An 18,766-nucleotide genomic window follows, 5' to 3' on the forward strand; every position below is an offset into this window, starting at 1 on the left:
TCTCTCTCTCTCTCTCTCTCTCTCTCTCTCACTCTCTCTCTCTCTCTCTCTCTCTCTCTCTCTCTCTCTCTCTCTCTCTCTCTCTCTCTCTTTTTTTTAATTTTTAATTTTTTATTTTTTTATTTTTTTATTTTTTTTTTATTATTATTTTTTTTTTCCTTCCTCCCCCTCTCCTGAGCAAGGGTTATTCTGGTTGGGTTGCCATTGCCTTCCCAGCAGTGGTTATTGCAGGAATTTGGAATTTTGCCATAATGCCGGTGATAGCTCGCCTACTCTTCAAGGAAGACACCAGAATTCTTTAACATTCACCAACTAATGCCGGCAGACGGCACTCCCGTTTGACGTACATCAAATGGATGGCACACACATTGATGAATCACCAGAATGACAGTTTATAGCTGGGTTGGGATTCGATTCCCGACTCGGCAGCTTAGAAGCAAGTGTGCGTACCTCTTGGCCAACCTGTCAGCCCAAGACTTGACAATAACATCACATTTTTTCCTGTATGTGCCTGTGACTGTGTCTTTTTACCTTTGTGTGAATTTATATTTGCGAGATTCTCGTTTTTTTTTCTTGATTTCCATCTTCATTTCACTTCATGTCGGTACAGATCACGAGGTCACAGTCACCTTTAAGGTGATCAGTCTTGCTTGCTTGCACATGTTTGTTGCTTGGAGATTTCATTCTACTTTGTATCATTTTATCTTAAATAATTTCGTTTCTTTCAATCGAAGCTTAGTTTATTAATGTGTCTTTTATTGGGAGTTTGAAACTTGTACCTTCGGTGAGTCACCCAGAAGTTGGGGGAAGGGGGTAGTTTGGAGAGAGCTCCAAGGTTACTTGTTGAATTTCCATGACTCTTGTCGTAATGGGGGACATACCTCTCCCCATCCCATCTTCCCTGACAAGGTGCTTCAGCAAATTATAAAAGTGAAGCTGTGCCAGTGTGACTCGTATTGTTGTACAGTTGGAATGTTACTGGACTCGAGGGACTCTGTTCGTGGCTTTGGAATGGTACTGAATGGACTCTGCTCGGTGGCTTTGGAATGGTACTGAATGGACTCTGCTCGGTGGCTTTGGAATGGTACTGAATGGATTCTGCTTGGTGGCTTTGGAATGGCACTGAATGGATTCTGCTTGGTGGCTTTGGAATGGTACTGAATGGACTCTGCTCGGTGGTTTTGGAATGGTACTGAATGGACTCTGCTCGGTGGCTTTGGAATGGTACTGAATGGACTCTGCTCGGTGGCTTTGGAATGGTACTGAATGGACTCTGCTCGGTGGTTTTGGAATGGTACTGAATGGACTCTGCTCGGTGGCTTTGGAATGGTACTGAATGGACTCTGCTCGGTGGCTTTGGAATGGTACTGAATGGACTCTGCTCGGTGGTTTTGGAATGGTACTGAATGGACTCTGCTCGGTGGCTTTGGAATGGTAATGAATGGACTCTGCTCGGTGGCTTTGGAATGGTACTGAATGGACTCTGCTCGGTGGCTTTGGAATGGTACTGAATGGACTCTGCTCGGTGGTTTTGGAATGGTACTGAATGGACTCTGCTCGGTGGCTTTGGAATGGTACTGAATGGACTCTGCTCGGTGGCTTTGGAATGGTACTGAATGGACTCTGCTCGGTGGTTTTGGAATGGTACTGAATGGACTCTGCTCGGTGGCTTTGGAATGGTAATGAATGGACTCTGCTCGGTGGCTTTGGAATGGTACTGAATGGACTCTGCTCGGTGGCTTTGGAATGGTACTGAATGGACTCTGCTCGGTGGCTTTGGAATGGTACTGAATGGACTCTGCTCGGTGGTTTTGGAATGGTACTGAATGGACTCTGCTTGGTGGCTTTGGAATGGTAATGAATGGACTCTGCTCGGTGGTTTTGGAATGGTACTGAATGGACTCTGCTTGGTGGCTTTGGAATGTGACATGAATAGTACTTGGTGGCTTAGCTTCTGTGAATGCTTAGTTTTTGCAAATTCAAGGTTGTTTACTTTTAACCCTTCATTTCCATCAAATGCTGTGCATTGCTCCCAAGTCACTTGTGACCCATTCATATGTTTCAGCATAAAAGCTGAAAAAGGTGCAAAGCATAATGATAAAAATAATTTCAATAGCTTCAAAAGTGGGCAGGTTACTGTACAGATCTTGCTTGTTTCGAAAGAAGACCAACAACAAACACCACCACCACCAACAAGAATAACCAGAAACAGCACCACCTGCAGGAGAAGAGTGATGAGCCATCATTCCGGCTCCCCAGGCAACTCATGCTCGTGTCCGCGGGCCATGTATTATGTCTTACCTGCTCGGTCTAATGACGCGACCACGTCTGCTTAGCACAAAAGGGGAGCGATCCGGCGCCGAGCGCTTCTGGCTCTGATTACGCACTTGAGTACCCTGACACTCCCGCCCCACCCCTCCCACTCCATGCTTGGGTCCCACGAAGCCCAAAGCAACCTGGAAAGACCGCTATCGCCCGCGTCTCGCCATAAATCCGGCTGGAGCACAGCAGCCACTTGGGTGGTTCGCTGGTGGGCAGAACGTCACTTTTGTTTATTTTTACCACTCGAGAGAGATGAGTCTCCTTCGGATCACGAGAACCTTGCCAATCTCTCATCCTCCCTCCCAATACCAATGAATCGTCATCATGTTACGCACTGAAAATGTCTATAATTACATGATTGAGCTCCATTTATCAACAGGTTTATCGATAAAATCTATCACAGTCTATCCGTACGTTGAACTTTGTCGGTTAACGAGTCAAGGTTCACGAATAACAACTGTCGGTTCCAAAACATCCCTCTCAAGTCTTCGCAGGCTGAGGTTCCTGACCGATTTTAAATACTATCCATTCACTGACACCAAAAGCATCAAATTGATGACAAAACAATTGCGTCAGTACACCTTTGGAAATGGGGTAACGAGTCTGGTTTTTTTTGTTTTTCTTTTAACCCCCACTGACTCTCTTATCAGTCATGTGGCTGCACTCTCTAATGGCCCCGCCTCCTTTTCCTTTCTCGGCTAACGACGAAGACTCAGGCAGGAGGAAGCGCGGGAAAGAGCGAGACGAGGATGAATGGAGGGGGATGGCGTTCTCGCTTGTAGACTTCAATTCCTTATGAAATCCAGCGAGGGTCAGAGCGAGCGTGCATGCACATTAGCAAATTAGATCTCACGGCTTTCAGCTCGGTTGACCCTAACTCGATTCTGCGGGCGCGGATGAATGCTGCGAGCCTGGTCTTCTATCGAATCAAGGCGCGTCTAATGAAATGGCAAGGATCTCTGCTCGACGCCTCTTGTCTCCAACTGCTGTTTCCCAATCGCATTACCCACCCAAACGGTTGGAAGAGGGAGGGTAGAGGGTTGAATGTGGACAGGATGGAATGGAACATAGGAAGGGGACCGAGCACTACGTATAGTGAATGGGTGGCTTGAAGGGTGACATCATCCTGGGAGGGTGATGACTGCGAGAGCGTTTGCTGCCGATGGAGAATGCTCATGCTTGTTGGACTCAACAGAAGCACATCTGACGTTTTCCAAGAAAACATTGTTTTAACGTCTCCTGTTCACAATGTCGTGAGGTCAGGTCAGAGCGACCTATATGAAAGCTATCTGACCAAAATAATGAGCAAACCCTTAATTACAGTGACGACGACATAACGCTTGAATCGAACTGGCAGGACTGTGACTATCATGATACATGGTATAAGTAATCAGGGAGTTGTGGCATCCTTAAGTTTCTTAGCATCATGTCACGGAAGGAGTTGATGAAGATCCAATTCATGAGGAATCATAATGTGTTTTCAGAGACTGAGCACCTCCACCACAATTTGGTTCCAGTTGTGGCTTATTGGTGAAGCTATGGGGAGGTTTTATTTATTGTTTGCAGTGTGGAGGGGAGGGGGCTACAACACAGAATGGACCGGGACATAACAGAATGAAAAGAATAGGAGGAGGGGTGAGGGGGGAGGCATTATTGAAGTACAAAATAGAGGTAGACTTGGAGAGAGAAGGGATGTGGGGAAGAATGAGGATCAAGGCGATGACACAGGAGGTGAAGCCGCAAGATGGATACAGCCACAAACTCTCAATCACAGAAGTGGAAGGAAAAATTGGAAATCCGGAAAGAGGTAGGTTTGGGGAGGAGGGGGGTGGAGGGAGGGGTATTAATTAGGGTAGCAAAGATCATGGTTGTAAATGGGGGATGACCTGAGATGGTGGTGAACAGCTATCTTGAAGCCCTGGAAGGAAGAATGATTGAAGAGAGTGAGGAAGATGGTTCCACCTGTGGAGAAAAGAGGAACAAATGAACCGAGGTGAGCAGTGTCTGGATTTTGGGAGTTTCACCGGAAGGGGATTACGAGCAGACCGCAATCGCCCTGCAGGAAACGCGGGTGGGGGGAGGGGCAGCAGAGCACATGAAGGTGCAAGAGCGAAAACGAGTCAGTGGACGACAGAGAAACTACCAACCCGTCTTCTGTCTGCAATAAGAAAATGATTAGCCCATGGACTCAGCTTCATTGTGGGAGATTTCAATAATTACTCTCTCTCTCTCTCTCTCTCTCTCTCTCTCTCTCTCTCTCTCTCTCTCTCTCTCTCTCTCTCTCTCTCTCTCTCTCTCTCTCTCTCTCTGAAGGAGGGCATTGCATTTGGATCTGTTTGTTTGTTTGATTGTTCGTCTGTCTGTCTTTCTGTTCGTCCGCACAGAACTTTAGTGTTTTTCTCCAGAACTGCTTGTCGGATTGAGACTAAATTTTCACCAAAGGAGTGACTACTCATGTGGAATGTTTTATTGATAATTATGACGTAATAGGTCACGTGCTGTGGCAGCCATGTTAGAAAAACGGAGACACTTTGGACCTGTGTATCTTTGAAACCACACCAAGGAAAAAACTGAAACTTAGCACACAGCAAGTACTCCTCAAGGGGAATAAGTGTGATTATTTTTATGATGTCGTGGGTGCCTTCGTTTTGACATCATAATCGCATATGTAGAACGCCACATCTGATGAGTATGAAAATTTTTGAGGGTCATCTAGGGATAAAATGGTCTACAGAATTTTTTATGACGTCATCAGTCACGTGATTCGGTAGCCCCGTTGTTTTTTTTTGTTTTTTTTAAACCTTCAAAAATCTTCTTCTCTGAAGTGGCTGAACAGATCAAGGTGAAACTTTACACATATGACCGCCTATCTATGAGGAACAGAATGTTCACACATATGACATCATTGGTCACATGGTTTGGCAGCCATTTTGGATTTACCCTAAAACCTATAAAAAAATCTTCTCCAGAACGGCTGGACAGATCGAGGGGAAACTTCACACAAATGTTCCCCAAGCCTTGGGAATACCAGGGTATTCACGAATAATTGATGTCACATAGTCTGGCAGCCATATTGGGTTGAGCAAAAATCTTTTTAAAATTCTTTCTCTTGAACCACTTAATCAATGAACGTGAAACGTCATAATTATGATCTAGTAATGATGGGGGAGATATGTTTTAAATTTAAACCTGATCGGACACATGTTCTCGCAGCCAGATTAATTCGATTTTTTGATCTGGGTTCTTTTTGATTTTGTTTGGTTTTTTTTGTTTGTTTTTTGAGAATTTTGTTTTTTATAAGGCTCACTTGGCTGTGCCTGGATGGGCTTGAGGTTACAGGAGTAGCAGCTGAAATGTGAATCTTATCCAGGTTCCTCCTGATGACTTTATCTTTGCTTTTTACTTGTTCGGGTTCCTTCTGATTACTCCAATGCAGGACCGTACCTATTTGGACTTCCATTTGATTATAATTGAATTTATTTTAATCCCATTCTAAATTATATTGAATAATAATAAACGTCTTGGGTCAGGGTCAGGTGTCCGATCAAAGCGGGGTTGCATCAAAGCAGGACGTCTTGGTACCCGGTCATCACTGCCAGCAGTTATAAAGTAGCAGTTCTAGTTCTGTCTTACTAATTAGGTGACACACCAGCACACAAATGCCACACAAAATACACTGCAAAAAACAAGTCATGGTGAGGGTCTGCAATCTCTGATTGCTCTTTTTCTTGTTCTTCATGTAATTGAAAACATTTTAATCAAGGATTTTGATTATAATCTTAAGGCAATCAAGGTAGCCTACACTGGAACTGTCATGCCACTATTGAGTTATCGGTAAGAATCCAGCTGGCTCAACAACACCATTCAAGGTGGGATAATCTGCTCGCCGTAACTGATCTGATCTATGTGTGATGCTCGTCCTCTTCGTTGTTGACTCTCAAGGTCGTTCTGGGTCCTACTCTTCTTTACTTTCCACTTTAAAAACATGTCCTTTCCATCTCTGAGTCAGGATGTCAAAGACTGCAGGCAACGCCAATGCCAAACATCCAAAATGACCCCAAGTGTAGAACGGCACTCGGTTGAGCACATACCTCTGCCAGATTGAACAGTTTATGTTTTGTATCCCAATGACAGGCTGGATCTGAATCGGGACCTGAACCAAAATCTAATCAATTTGTCCTTGTCACACACTCAACCTGTCCACCAAGGTTCGTCAGAATCCATCCATAACTTTTTGAGATATCTTGCTCACAGACAAACAGACAGATAGATCAGGGTGAATATATAACCTCTGTCCACCTTCGGTAGTGGAGGTAACAAGCACAAGTAACATTTGTTGGGGTTTTCATTTCAAAAAATACCATGAGTTAACCTGTTTAATGTTTCCATGTGAGCACCAAGCTCACGATTCCGTGATTACAGGTTCTCAAGTCCCGTCAATAATGTTGGTTTGTTCATTTTACAAATGTCCTTATAATTAAGTCTCCACCGAAAGGATAGGGGAAGGATTTATACAGCTGTTGTAGTGTTTGTTTCCACAATTAGTGCCCCCAATTTTTATTGGTACCCCAGAGTTTATTCGACCCCTCGGAGTACTAAAACACCATTTAGGTTTTATGGACCATTGTATCTCTTGTACTCCGAATTTCCGAGTTGTATCTCCGAGCCGGCTGGAACTTTTGGAATTAAATTTTGCATCAATAATATGAATAAATTGTGTGTGGGGTTGACATAAATTTTAAGGTCATGACCTAATTATGGACATTGAAACTTTTTTTCAGTAAAACTCATTTTCAATTTTCGTAAATTACACTGTATCCCAAAATTTTGAAGGTCAAGGTCACATGATGGTCTGAAAAAATTATGGCCATCATTGCATTGCGGTCCAAGGATAAGCCTCCCCCAGCCAGGAGAGGCTTACCCTTGACGATCGCAGACATCTAGTTCATATTGAAATACTGATGTCAAGCTTGTAATATCCTGGTCCCCCATCTGATTTTTGTACGACTTCCTTTATGAGCCTGAAAAATAACAATTGTTCCCATATTTTCCTGGTGCCTGGTGTTCGTTTAATGGTTAGGGTGGTGGGCTTGAGATCCTAGGATCTTGAGTTCAAATCCCCCTTGGCTGTTGAATTAATACCAGGTGGGGTTGACTGCCTGTCATCCTTCCAAGGTCGGCAAAATGAGTGCCAGCTTGCTGGTATCCTGTGTCGGAGTGGTGACCCGTCCAGGATTGTGCCCAATAGCCAAGGAGACTGCTGAGGCAGCACCAACGCTCTGCACAGAGTATGGTCCCAATGGATGGATGGATGGATTTTTCTGGTGCACAGCAGGCGTTCCATGACCAATGACCATGTAATGAATTCTACCAAAGCTGAGCATACATCTTGGACAAGTCAAGACCCCATTGCATGGCCGTGAGTATGAGATCACGTTTAATTAGTGTCCTCCGAAGAGTTGTGGGCACCCTTGTTTAATTAAACCAAAAAGTGCTGATCATTGTTTAAAAATTAGTTCATAAGAGAATAAATAATGCAACTGCACAAACCCCCTTTATCAGGGTATTCAACGTTATAATAAGTTCAATGTGAAACTGAGAGGAAAAAGACATTTTCTTACCAATTACATATATATATATATATATATATATATATATATATATATATATACATACATACATATATATATATATATATATATATATATATATATATATATATATATATATATATATACCACTGGAAATGCCTCTATCTCCTTACTGATGACTCCACCCTCTGCCATGACATTGCTCATCCTTCAGATAGACAGACAGCAGCCTTTTCCCTCTCTTCAGTCCTTGAAAAAAAATCACAAACTGGTCATACACTTGGAATCTGTCTTTCAATCCTGACAAATCTCATATTCTGTCGATCTCTCTCCGAAAGGATGCTATGGCAACCTCCCCCACCCCATCTACTTTCTTAACAATACTTTTGAAGAAGTTTAGTCACTCAAACTCTTGGATTTCACTCTCAGCCATGACTTTTCTTGGTGAAACTACATTTCAAATTTGGCTTCCAAAGCCATTCACCAAATGGGCATCCTCTCTCGTGCAAAGCCCTTCCTTGGCACACCTGAACTACTATCCACCCACAAGGTCTTCGTCCACAGCTTGATGAAGTACTGCTCTCCCCTCATCACTGGAATCTCCCTCCAGTGCGGCAGATAACAGCAATTTTTGAGAGGAATCGTGCAAATGATGATACACGCATCAAATTTGGCACATTTGTTCTCCTGGGGATTCGAATCAAATCTGCCTGATTGGCCATTTTAAAATCCAAATTTTGAAAAATTTGAAAAAAAAAAAACTTCAAAAAAGTCCAGATCACAAATCAATGTTGGATGCTGGCTGAGATTGGTGAATGTTTCAGAAACATCATCAAAGACGTTCCAAGTCTGCCAGGCAGTTTTCTTCCCTTTACCGCGGAAGGCAGACACGACGTCACATCCAGTGAACGCATGGAAGTATGAGATCACTCGAGCTTTCTCAGGCCCTATTGCAGAAACTACCTCATGGACTGGAATCCATCGCACCTTGGCTCCTTGGCCAAAGGCAATCCACATGTTCTCAAGACCTAGTTCCTGTAAGGATGGCAGTACAGATATTGCTATGACTAGTACGTCCGTGTCATTAGCCTTAATGATAATGGACTTGATACCATCCGTCGTTGCATCCCTGACGTGTACAAATATTCGAGTATCAGCTTCTTCATGACAACATGGAGACACAGCATCCAGTGACTTCCTTGTGTTGCTGATGGCATCTTCTCCTTTTGTGACAATGACTGTGCTTGTCGTCTGTGCTTCACACATCTTTTCCGCAAGGAAGTGAAACAGCTCAGTCATTTTGCTGTCATCTCTAAGAAAGCTTCTCCAGTAAGTTGGGGTTTTATTGGTTCCTGTCACTCTTCTGATTCCTTGCCCCCTTTTCGACCTTGCCTCGGACTTCAGACTTGACTTCTTGTACACATCAAACACTACGTCCACCCTCTCGTACCTGGCACCATAGGATTCCACCTTTGGGATGATGTCTTCTTTAGCATAGTCATCAAATATCTTTGAAGTGAGTGGAGGTAGGGCATTGATAAGTGCTGAGCCATCAATGATGACTGCATCTCCCCTTGGTTCTCTGACTGGGATGTTCACTTGCGCTTCAAGAATTTCAGCCAGCTGTGACTTCAAATTTTTTTGAAGTTTTTTTATTTTTTTCAAATTATTCAAAATTTGGATTTTCAAATGGCCAATCGGGCAGATTTGATGAGAAAGCCCTGCAGAACAGAAATGCCAAATTTGATGCTTGTATCATAATTTGCACGATTTTTCTACTATCTACTACACGAAGTCCACACATGGGTTACTGACTACTTATACTCTCATAGTCAATGTGTGGCTCTCAATGGAATCCTGGAATCCTTTCAGCTCCTCTCCCTGCCAAGGCTGGAGTAGTGTTCTTGGAAGTGTTCTTGGCCCACTTCCTTCGAGAAGTCTTCATCAATGATCTCTCTGACGTGATGCTCTGGAAAATCCTCTTTATCTATTTGCTGATGACTTCAGCCTCTTCCCTGACATCTCTCATCCTTCAGACAGGCAAGCTGCAGCCTCTTCCCTCTCCTCAGACCCTGAAAAAAAATCACAAGCTGATAAAAACAGTTGGAACATGTCATTCAATCCTGACAAATCTCACACTCGCACTATCTCTCTCCGAAAGGACCATCTGACAAACCATCCTATCTACTTTCTTAACAATCATCTTGAGAAGGTTCAGTCATTCAAACTCCTGGGTCTCACGATAAACCATGTTCTTTCTTGGGAAAACCACATTTCAAAGTTGTCCTCCAAAGCCAGCCGCCGACTCGGCATCCTCCGTCGTACATCGGCCTTCCTTGGCTCACCTGAACTCCTATCCACCTACAAGGCCTTCATCTGCAGCTTGATGGAGTACTGCTCTCCCCTCTGGGCTGGCTTCCCTGTCTCACATCTTGCTCAGCTTGACAATGTGGAAACCAAGGCCTTTAATAGTATTCAAATCTCCCATGATGAAGCTGAATGTATGGGATTTTAATTTCATTTCATTTATTATTTTGTAGGTACATCAAGACATATATTGCGCCTCTGCAGGATTGCTAAAAAGTGAACCAAATCACTGCTGAATAGTTCTCCTGGCACTCAGAGCTCTCTTGGCACTCACCTCCACTCATTCGTTCCTCCCCCCCCCATCTCTGGAATCAACTTCCACATTCTCTTTGATCTCATTATTCACTCCAGGTCTCCAAGACAGCTGTTCACCACCATCTCAGATTATCCCCAATCCAAAACTATGATCTTTTATACCCTCGTTAACCCCACACATACCCCCACTCCTTCCAATTTTCTAGTTTTCCCTCCTTGAAGTTTCCTTCTCTATCGATCTTGTTCACCCCATGCATCCTCTGTGTTCATATTCTCCACCCCATGCATCCTCTGAGTCCATATTGTCCATCTCATGTATGCTTGTTTTGCACCCAGTTTTTGTCTTATATCCTGATCCTTTCACTGCATTAGCTCTTCCATGAGCCTCAACTATGTATATGAAAAAAGAAAAAAAACTAGAAGGGCACTCGGTAGAGCGCATACCTCCACCATGTAATGCCTCATGGTGAAGAATCACTTTAAAAATTAAATAATTGTCATATCCAGATACGGATTCAGATCTTCACCAAAATCGAATCAATTCGTCCTCGTCACAGAACGAACATGTCCACAAAATGTCTTCCGGATCCGTCCACAACTTTTTGAGATATCGTGCACAGAGACAAACGAACAGACAGAAAGGGTTGAAAACATAACCTTCTTCACCTTCGGTGGTGGAGGTAACGAGGGTAGAAAATATGGTTTTAGATGGAAGACGATCTGAGATGGTGGTGAACAGCTGTCTTGAAGACCTGGAGGGAATAATGAGATTCAAGAGGATGTGGAAGTTGGTTCCACAGGTAGGGGGGGAATGGGAACGAATGAGTGGATACCGATGATGGATTTTTACAGCACGTGCGCTGTATACAATTGCACTGAGTTTGAAATGTCCCCGGCATCGTCTACCACGTCTCCGGTGGGTCCGGTGTCCCTCCGTCCCCCCCCCCCACCACGTGCCTCAAGACAGCCAATGACGGCCGTCCGGTAGATGCAGTGCGTAACCTCGACGGAAATGGCGACAATTGACGGAAACACCCGAGTATTTCAATGGAAATTTGTGAAACGAATGTGTTATATATGTGAAAACCATTTAATTTATTGCTTGACGGAAAAAAACGAAGAAACGCTCCCCTCATGTACGAACGAACGAACGAAAGACGTCATTTCCATCCACCATGGCATTTCGCGCCGAACGCAGAAAGCTAAGCTCTTCTTATGCCATCATTCTCTTTAATATTAGCCAAAAACAAGTGTTTCGTCATGCATTAGTAGTTGAAATTTACTTACAATCATTCTTTTGCGGCCTCCTGCCACGCTGTATCGAACGATTTCATTCCTTCTGTTATATATATAAAGGTGCTTATCACAATAATAACAAGATTTTTACATTTCAAATGTTAAGTACGCTTTTTAGTTGTTTTTAAACTAAAAAAGCATAAATTGCATATTTTAACATTAGTGTACTCATTTGATTCACCACACGCGCTGTATTGAAGGATGTCACTCGTTAGAATTTCATTCGAAGGGGGTTGTTGGTGGACCACGTGCACCCTGCAGACTGCAGTTACCTGGGGGTGACAAAGCACGGAAAGGGTAGAGGGTGTAAAACCAGAAAGGAGGAGGAAGTCTGCGATGGCGAAATGACACGCCCAAACACTCAGATTCATAGAGACGGAATTCCAATGATCGTGAAAGCCATCTGTTCAGAAGAAGAGCGATCATTAGTGATTAAAGTTGGCAAATACATGTGCGAATGCCCCAATTCAGTATTAATAATGTGCGGTATAAAATATATAGATGTATATAAATATATATATATATATATATATATATATATATATATATATATATATATATATATATATATATATATATATATATATATATATATATATATATATATATATATATTACTATGTAATATACATATTCCAAGTGTTTGACCAACTTGTGATCTTGTCAACATCAAAATCGAGGGAAGAGGCTGGAGCCCATCTGTGTGAAGGATGAAGGATGACGTCAAGGCAGAGGGTGGAGTCATCACGGCAGAGGGTGGAGTCATCAGGGTGGAGTCAAAACTGCAGGGGGTGGAGTCATCACGGCAGGGGGTGGAGTCATCACGGCAGAGGGTGGAGTCATCAGGGTGGAGTCAACACGGCAGAGGGTGGACTCAAAACTGCAGGGGGTGGAGTCATCACGGCAGGGGGTGGAGTCATCACGGCAGGGGGTGGAGTCATCACGGCAGGGGGTGGAGTCATCAAGGCAGGGGGTGGAGTCAACACGGCAGGGGGTGGAGTCATCACGGCAGGGGGTGGAGTCATCACGGCAGGGGGTGGAGTCATCACGGCACGGGGTGGAGTCATCACGGCACGGGGTGGAGTCATCACGGCACGGGGTGGAGTCATCACGGCAGGGGGTGGAGTCAACATGGCAGGGGGTGGAGTCAACATGGCAGGGGGTGGAGTCAACACGGCAGGGGGTGGAGTCATCACCGCAGGGGGTGGAGTCATCACGGCAGAGGATGGAGTCATCACGGCAGGGGGTGGAGTCATCACGGCAGGGGGTGGAGTCACACGGCAGCGGGTGGAGTCATCACGGCAGAGGGTGGAGTCTTCACGGCAGGGGCTGGAATCATCACGGCAGGGGGTGGAGTCATCACTGCAGGGCGTGGAGTCATCACGGCAGGGGGTGGAGTCATCACGGCAGGGGGTGGAGTCATCACAGCAGGGGGTGGAGTCATCACGGCAGGGGGTGGAGTCATCACGGCAGGGGGTGGAGTCATCACGGCAGGGGGTGGAGTCAACACGGCAGGGGGTGGTCATCACGGCAGGGGGTGGAGTCATCACGGCAGGGGTGGAGTCATCACGGCAGGGGTGGAGTCATCACGGCAGGGGGTGGAGTCATCACGGCACGGGGTGGAGTCATCACGGCAGGGGGTGGAGTCATCACGGCAGGGGGTGGAGTCAACATGGCAGGGGGTGGAGTCAACATGGCAGGGGGTGGAGTCAACACGGCAGGGGGTGGAGTCATCACCGCAGGGGGTGGAGTCATCACGGCAGGGGGTGGAGTCAACAGGGCACGGGGTGGAGTCATCACGGCAGAGGGTGGAGTCATCACGGCAGGGGGTGGAGTCATCACGGCACGGGGTGGAGTCATCACGGCAGGGGGTGGAGTCAACACGGCACGGGGTGGAGTCATCACGGCAGAGGGTGGAGTCATCACGGCAGGGGGTGGAGTCATCACGGCACGGGGTGGAGTCATCACGGCAGAGGGTGGAGTCAACATGGCAGGGGGTGGAGTCAACACGGCAGGGGGTGGAGTCATCACGGCAGGGGGTGGAGTCATCACGGCAGGGGGTGGAGTCAACACGGCAGGGGGTGGAGTCATCACGGTAGTGGGTGGAGTCATCACGGCACGGGGTGGTCATCACGGCAGGGGGTGGAGTCAACACGGCAGGGGGTGGAGTCAACACGGCAGTGGGTGGAGTCATCACGGCAGGGGGTGGAGTCATCACGGCAGGGGGTGGAGTCAACACGGCACGGGGTGGAGTCATCACGGCAGAGGGTGGAGTCATCACGGCAGGGGGTGGAGTCATCACGGCACGGGGTGGAGTCATCACGGCAGAGGGTGGAGTCAACACGGCAGGGGGTGGAGTCAACACGGCAGGGGGTGGAGTCATCACGGCAGGGGGTGGAGTCATCACGGCAGGGGGTGGAGTCATCACGGCAGGGGGTGGAGTCATCACGGCAGGGGGTGGAGTCAACACGGCAGGGGGTGGAGTCATCACGGTAGTGGGTGGAGTCATCACGGCACGGGGTGGTCATCACGGCAGGGGGTGGAGTCAACACGGCAGTGGGTGGAGTCAACACGGCAGTGGGTGGAGTCATCACGGCAGGGGGTGGTCATCACGGCAGGGGGTGGAGTCAACACGGCAGGGGGTGGAGTCAACACGGCAGGGGGTGGAGTCAACACGGCAGGGGGTGGAGTCATCACGGCAGGGGGTGGAGTCATCACGGCAGGGGGTGGAGTCAACACGGCAGGGGGTGGAGTCATCACGGCAGAGGGTGGAGTCATCACCGCACGGGGTGGAGTCAACAAGGCAGGGGGTGGAGTCAACACGGCAGGGGGTGGAGTCATCACGGCAGGGGGTGGAGTCAACACGGCAGGGGGTGGAGTCATCACTGCAGGGCGTGGAGTCATCACGGCAGGGGGTGGAGTCATCACGGCAGGGGGTGGAGTCAACACGGCACGGGGTGGAGTCATCACGGCAGAGGGTGGAGTCATCACGGCAGGGGGTGGAGTCAACACGGCAGGGGGTGGAGTCATCACGGTAGTGGGTGGAGTCATCACGGCAGGGGGTGGAGTCATCACGGCAGTGGGTGGAGTCATCACAAATCAGCAAATGGATAAAGAGTGGATTTTCCAGTCAGAGATAGTTTCACTTTCATTTCCCATTAAGAGTGGTGCTTGAGCAGATGTTGTATCGTCCCTTCAACACGATAACAAACATTTTGTTTAGTCGATTTGTGGAGGCCCCTTGGGTAACTGGCCGTCTGCCCCGTCCTAAATCGAGCCCAGCAACCAACGTGGGAAAATGGGAAATTATCGTCTTCCCAAGTACGTCGACTATAGGACCTATGTAAAAGTATTCCACCAACGAGGTCGTAACACCTTTTCCAAATATACCGTGTAATGCGTATTTTCTATGTCATTTAACCTATTGGGCGGTGTATGTTTCACGTCGTTGCTGTTCTTAATTATTTGTGCATATAATTACGAATTTCTATATCCTTTCAAAGCGCCACTCGGCGAATCGGTATTGTGTACAGTAATAAAGTCCGTCGCGTCTCAGCAGCTGGGCCCGAAACACGTGACCGTGACGCGCGGTATTTGTAAGAATGGCACGTGACGTATTCGACTTTCGGAAAGTGACGTGACGTCACGGTACGGTGGCGGCGCGTGACATGAAACCCAGATTCGAGGAGCGCTGCGTATGGAATGTCGGTAAGGATTATGTGGGAATGATCGGTTTTCCACACTGTTTGGGATTGGGAGGGGGTTGTTAATATGAAACCCCCCGTTTTTTATGACGATACAGGATTAATTTGTGGGCAGTGTTTGTTGAATCATTTGAGCACGGCGCAGGTCGACGTGCTTGTTGTTCTGTACAGGAAGCGTGATAATTATTTAATTTGTGAGGTGTTCATCCTTTTATTTGTTTTGATATGTCCTGTGTACAAATCCTCTTTGTATAGTTTTACTACAGTACACACACACACACACACACACACACACACACACACACACACACACACACACACACACACACACACACACACACACACACACACACACACACACACACTACCCACGTACAGGATGTTTATAAAGTCGACGTACACAATTGAAGCGAGGGCTTCCTGTGTGTGAGGACCCCCCCACTCTCTCTCCCATGCAGTGTGTGGGAGCCCCCCCCCCCACGCCCTCTCTCTTCCTGTGGGTGGGAGAGCCCCCCCCCCACGTCCTCTCTCCTCCTGTGGGTGGGAGGGACCCCCTGAAATTCCCTGGGTTGCCCCATGATTGAGAACACCGCTGAACCCCAGTTGTTTCCGAGTAATTTCATCAATAGCGTTTGTGATCGGAGTCCTTGGTTCATCCAAATAATGTGGTTTTGACGAGTAAACCAGTTTTATCACCACCCCATAAAATGTGTTCCAATGGGAACAGATCAGGCGAACGAGGTGGGAAAGAAATTGGTCCATGTTTCCCGATGCACTTGTACGGGAAGCCGTCATTCGAGAATTCTCGTACATTCGAAGTCGAGGGGCAGGGAGTCTTGACTTGTTTGGAAGAATGTGATGTCTGAAAGATTCAATTGTCAACTTCCCCAATAACTGTTGTTTCTTCAAAAACAAAACCACCAATGATGCGTGACTCCCTGAGAATGTGTTGCAGGCCGGGGATCGGTGTGGCGAGGACGACCCTTAGAGGGAGCAGCAGAGTCACCTCCACCGAAAGCCCGAAATTTAGGTCGTACCTTTCAGATAAATTCGAAAGGTCACGGGTCCCTTATCGGACTGAAGATCGCCAATAGATAGACCACGTGGGGTTGGGTCAATTGCCAATTTCAATATATCTAATTACCCACGCGGATGAACCTATCGGAGAAATTCACCCTCGGCAAGATCTGTGCGAACCGGGCCGTTACCGAGATGGATCCGAGTCGTAACCCGAGCGGAGATTACTAGAAACCTGCCGGCCAAATGCAGTATTATGGCAACAATGAGGCCTCCTAATTCCTGTTCGCAGCGTGGCAAACCAATGAAGGAAAGGACAAGGATGAGCAGGGACATTTAACAAAAAGGGGATTTATTTACAACAATAATAATAATGTTAATAATAGGCAAAAATGGGGAAGGGAGACACAGAGCAGATTACAACCGAATAAATTCCAATGTACATTCATGCAAGCTCTTAACGATTCTACTTAAAGACAGGGCCATAGACACACACAAACACCCCAGAAGAAATGACCTCGAGGTCTTTATTTGGCCCTCCAGCCGATGAGGATAGTTCAGCTGGGGGTCAGAACCTGGCTGCACCTGCCCGCCTCGTGTGGTTTCAGACGACCTGGCTCGGTGGGACTCGAACCCGTGACGGCGAGGCACCTCCAGCAGGGTCGCGGAGCAGTCATCCCATGGCAGGCATGCAGCAAGCAACAGTGCGGTGCACAACACACGGCTCTCCTTGCTGTCCCCGCACACCGAACTCTCTCGTCCACTCGCCGACCCCGCGCACCGGAACCCTCTGGTCTGCTCGCCGACCCCGCGCACCGGAACCCTCTGGTCTGCTCGCCGACCCCGCGCACCGGAACCCTCTGGTCTGCTCGCCGACCCCGCGCACCGGAACCCTCTGGTCTGCTCGCCGACCCCGCGCACCGGAACCCTCTGGTCTGCTCGCCGACCCCGCGCACCGGAACCCTCTGGTCTGCTCGCCGACCCCGCGCACCGGAACCCTCTGGTCTGCTCGCCGACCCCGCGCACCGGAACCCTCTGGTCTGCTCGCCGACCCCGCGCACCGGAACCCTCTGGTCTGCTCGCCGACCCCGCGCACCGGAACCCTCTGGTCTGCTCGCCGACCCCGCGCACCGGAACCCTCTGGTCTGCTCGCCGACCCCCGCGCACCGGAACCCTCTGGTCGGCTCGCCGACCCCGCGCACCGGAACCCTCTGGTCGGCTCGCCGACCCCGCGCACCGGAACCCTCTGGTCGGCTCGCCGACCCCGCGCACCGGAACCCTCTGGTCGGCTCGCCGACCCCGCGCACCGGAACCCTCTGGTCGGCTCGCCGACCCCGCGCACCGGAACCCTCTGGTCGGCTCGCCGACCCCGCGCACCGGAACCCTCTGGTCGGCTCGCCGACCCCGCGCACCGGAACCCTCTGGTCGGCTCGCCGACCCCGCGCACCGGAACCCTCTGGTCGGCTCGCCGACCCCGCGCACGGGAACCCTCTGGTCGGCTCGCCGACCCCGCGCACGGGAACCCTCTGGTCGGCTCGCCGACCCCGCGCACGGGAACCCTCTGGTCGGCTCGCCGACCCCGCGCACGGAACCCTCTGGTCGGCTCGCCGACCCCGCGCACGGGAACCCTCTGGTCGGCTCGCCGACCCCGCACACCAATCTCTCGAACTCCTCGTGCCGTCCTGTCATGCCGACAATTATTCCCTCCTTCCCCAGAGGGGAGGACCCGCAATTCCGACCCGCTCTCCCTCACTGGAGGGTTTTGGCACTCAAATGCGCCCGTCGCCTCTGTCACTGTCCAAAACGGGCGCCAAGTCCGTTGATTGGTCCGCGGGCGTGGCGATATCACGCGGACCCCCCCTCACTCAGTGGAGGAGTCCCATTGGTCGGAGGACGGCAACCTCGCTCGCATCACCCCGATTGGGCGAGAGTCGCCTTGAACTCCGCCCACCGCGGGCGCTATGGCGTCGGGTTGAGGAAGCGAGGCGAAGGCGTGTTGTTACCGTTGTAAAAATCCTATCTATAAAATAACTCTCAGCGCACGTACATGTAATTCCCTTTAAACAAGGGGAAGGATTCTGACTATGAAACACACACTTATCGATATAACTGTTCTCTGCGACTCTGAATGTTGTGTGCAAATGGTTTCCAGATTCGTAACAGTATTGATGTACATGGAGCTCCTTGAAAACTTTTGTTGAGGAGAGTTAAAGC

General features: G+C 48.4%; 2 protein-coding genes across 3 annotated transcripts in view; one reads left to right on the top strand and one right to left on the bottom strand.

The window, feature by feature from the left end:
- The window catches only part of LOC147016586 (T-box transcription factor TBX20-like), a 70,510-nt gene extending 68,108 nt beyond the window's left edge, over positions 1-2,402 (bottom strand). Inside the window, exon 1 of the mRNA XM_085845396.1 lies at positions 2,302-2,402. The gene's annotated coding sequence lies outside the window, so the exon portion shown is untranslated. The remainder of the gene's footprint in view (positions 1-2,301) is intronic.
- Positions 1-18,766, top strand: part of CTSA (cathepsin A) — a 144,193-nt gene that overhangs the window by 54,616 nt on the left and 70,811 nt on the right. Inside the window, exon 1 of one of the 2 annotated variants that reach the window (XM_085845390.1) lies at positions 15,325-15,539. The exons of the other annotated variant lie outside the window; for it this stretch is intronic. Coding sequence (XP_085701516.1) covers positions 15,500-15,539 — 40 coding nt within the window. The 5' untranslated portion in view covers positions 15,325-15,499. Of the gene's footprint in view, positions 1-15,324; positions 15,540-18,766 lie in introns of those variants that run through there. 2 annotated transcript variants of the gene reach the window in all.

Source organism: Eptatretus burgeri, chromosome 11 (genome assembly GCF_056783735.1).
Source record: "Eptatretus burgeri isolate ZD-2024b chromosome 11, Ebu_testis_v1, whole genome shotgun sequence".
NCBI lineage: Eukaryota > Metazoa > Chordata > Myxini > Myxiniformes > Myxinidae > Eptatretus > Eptatretus burgeri.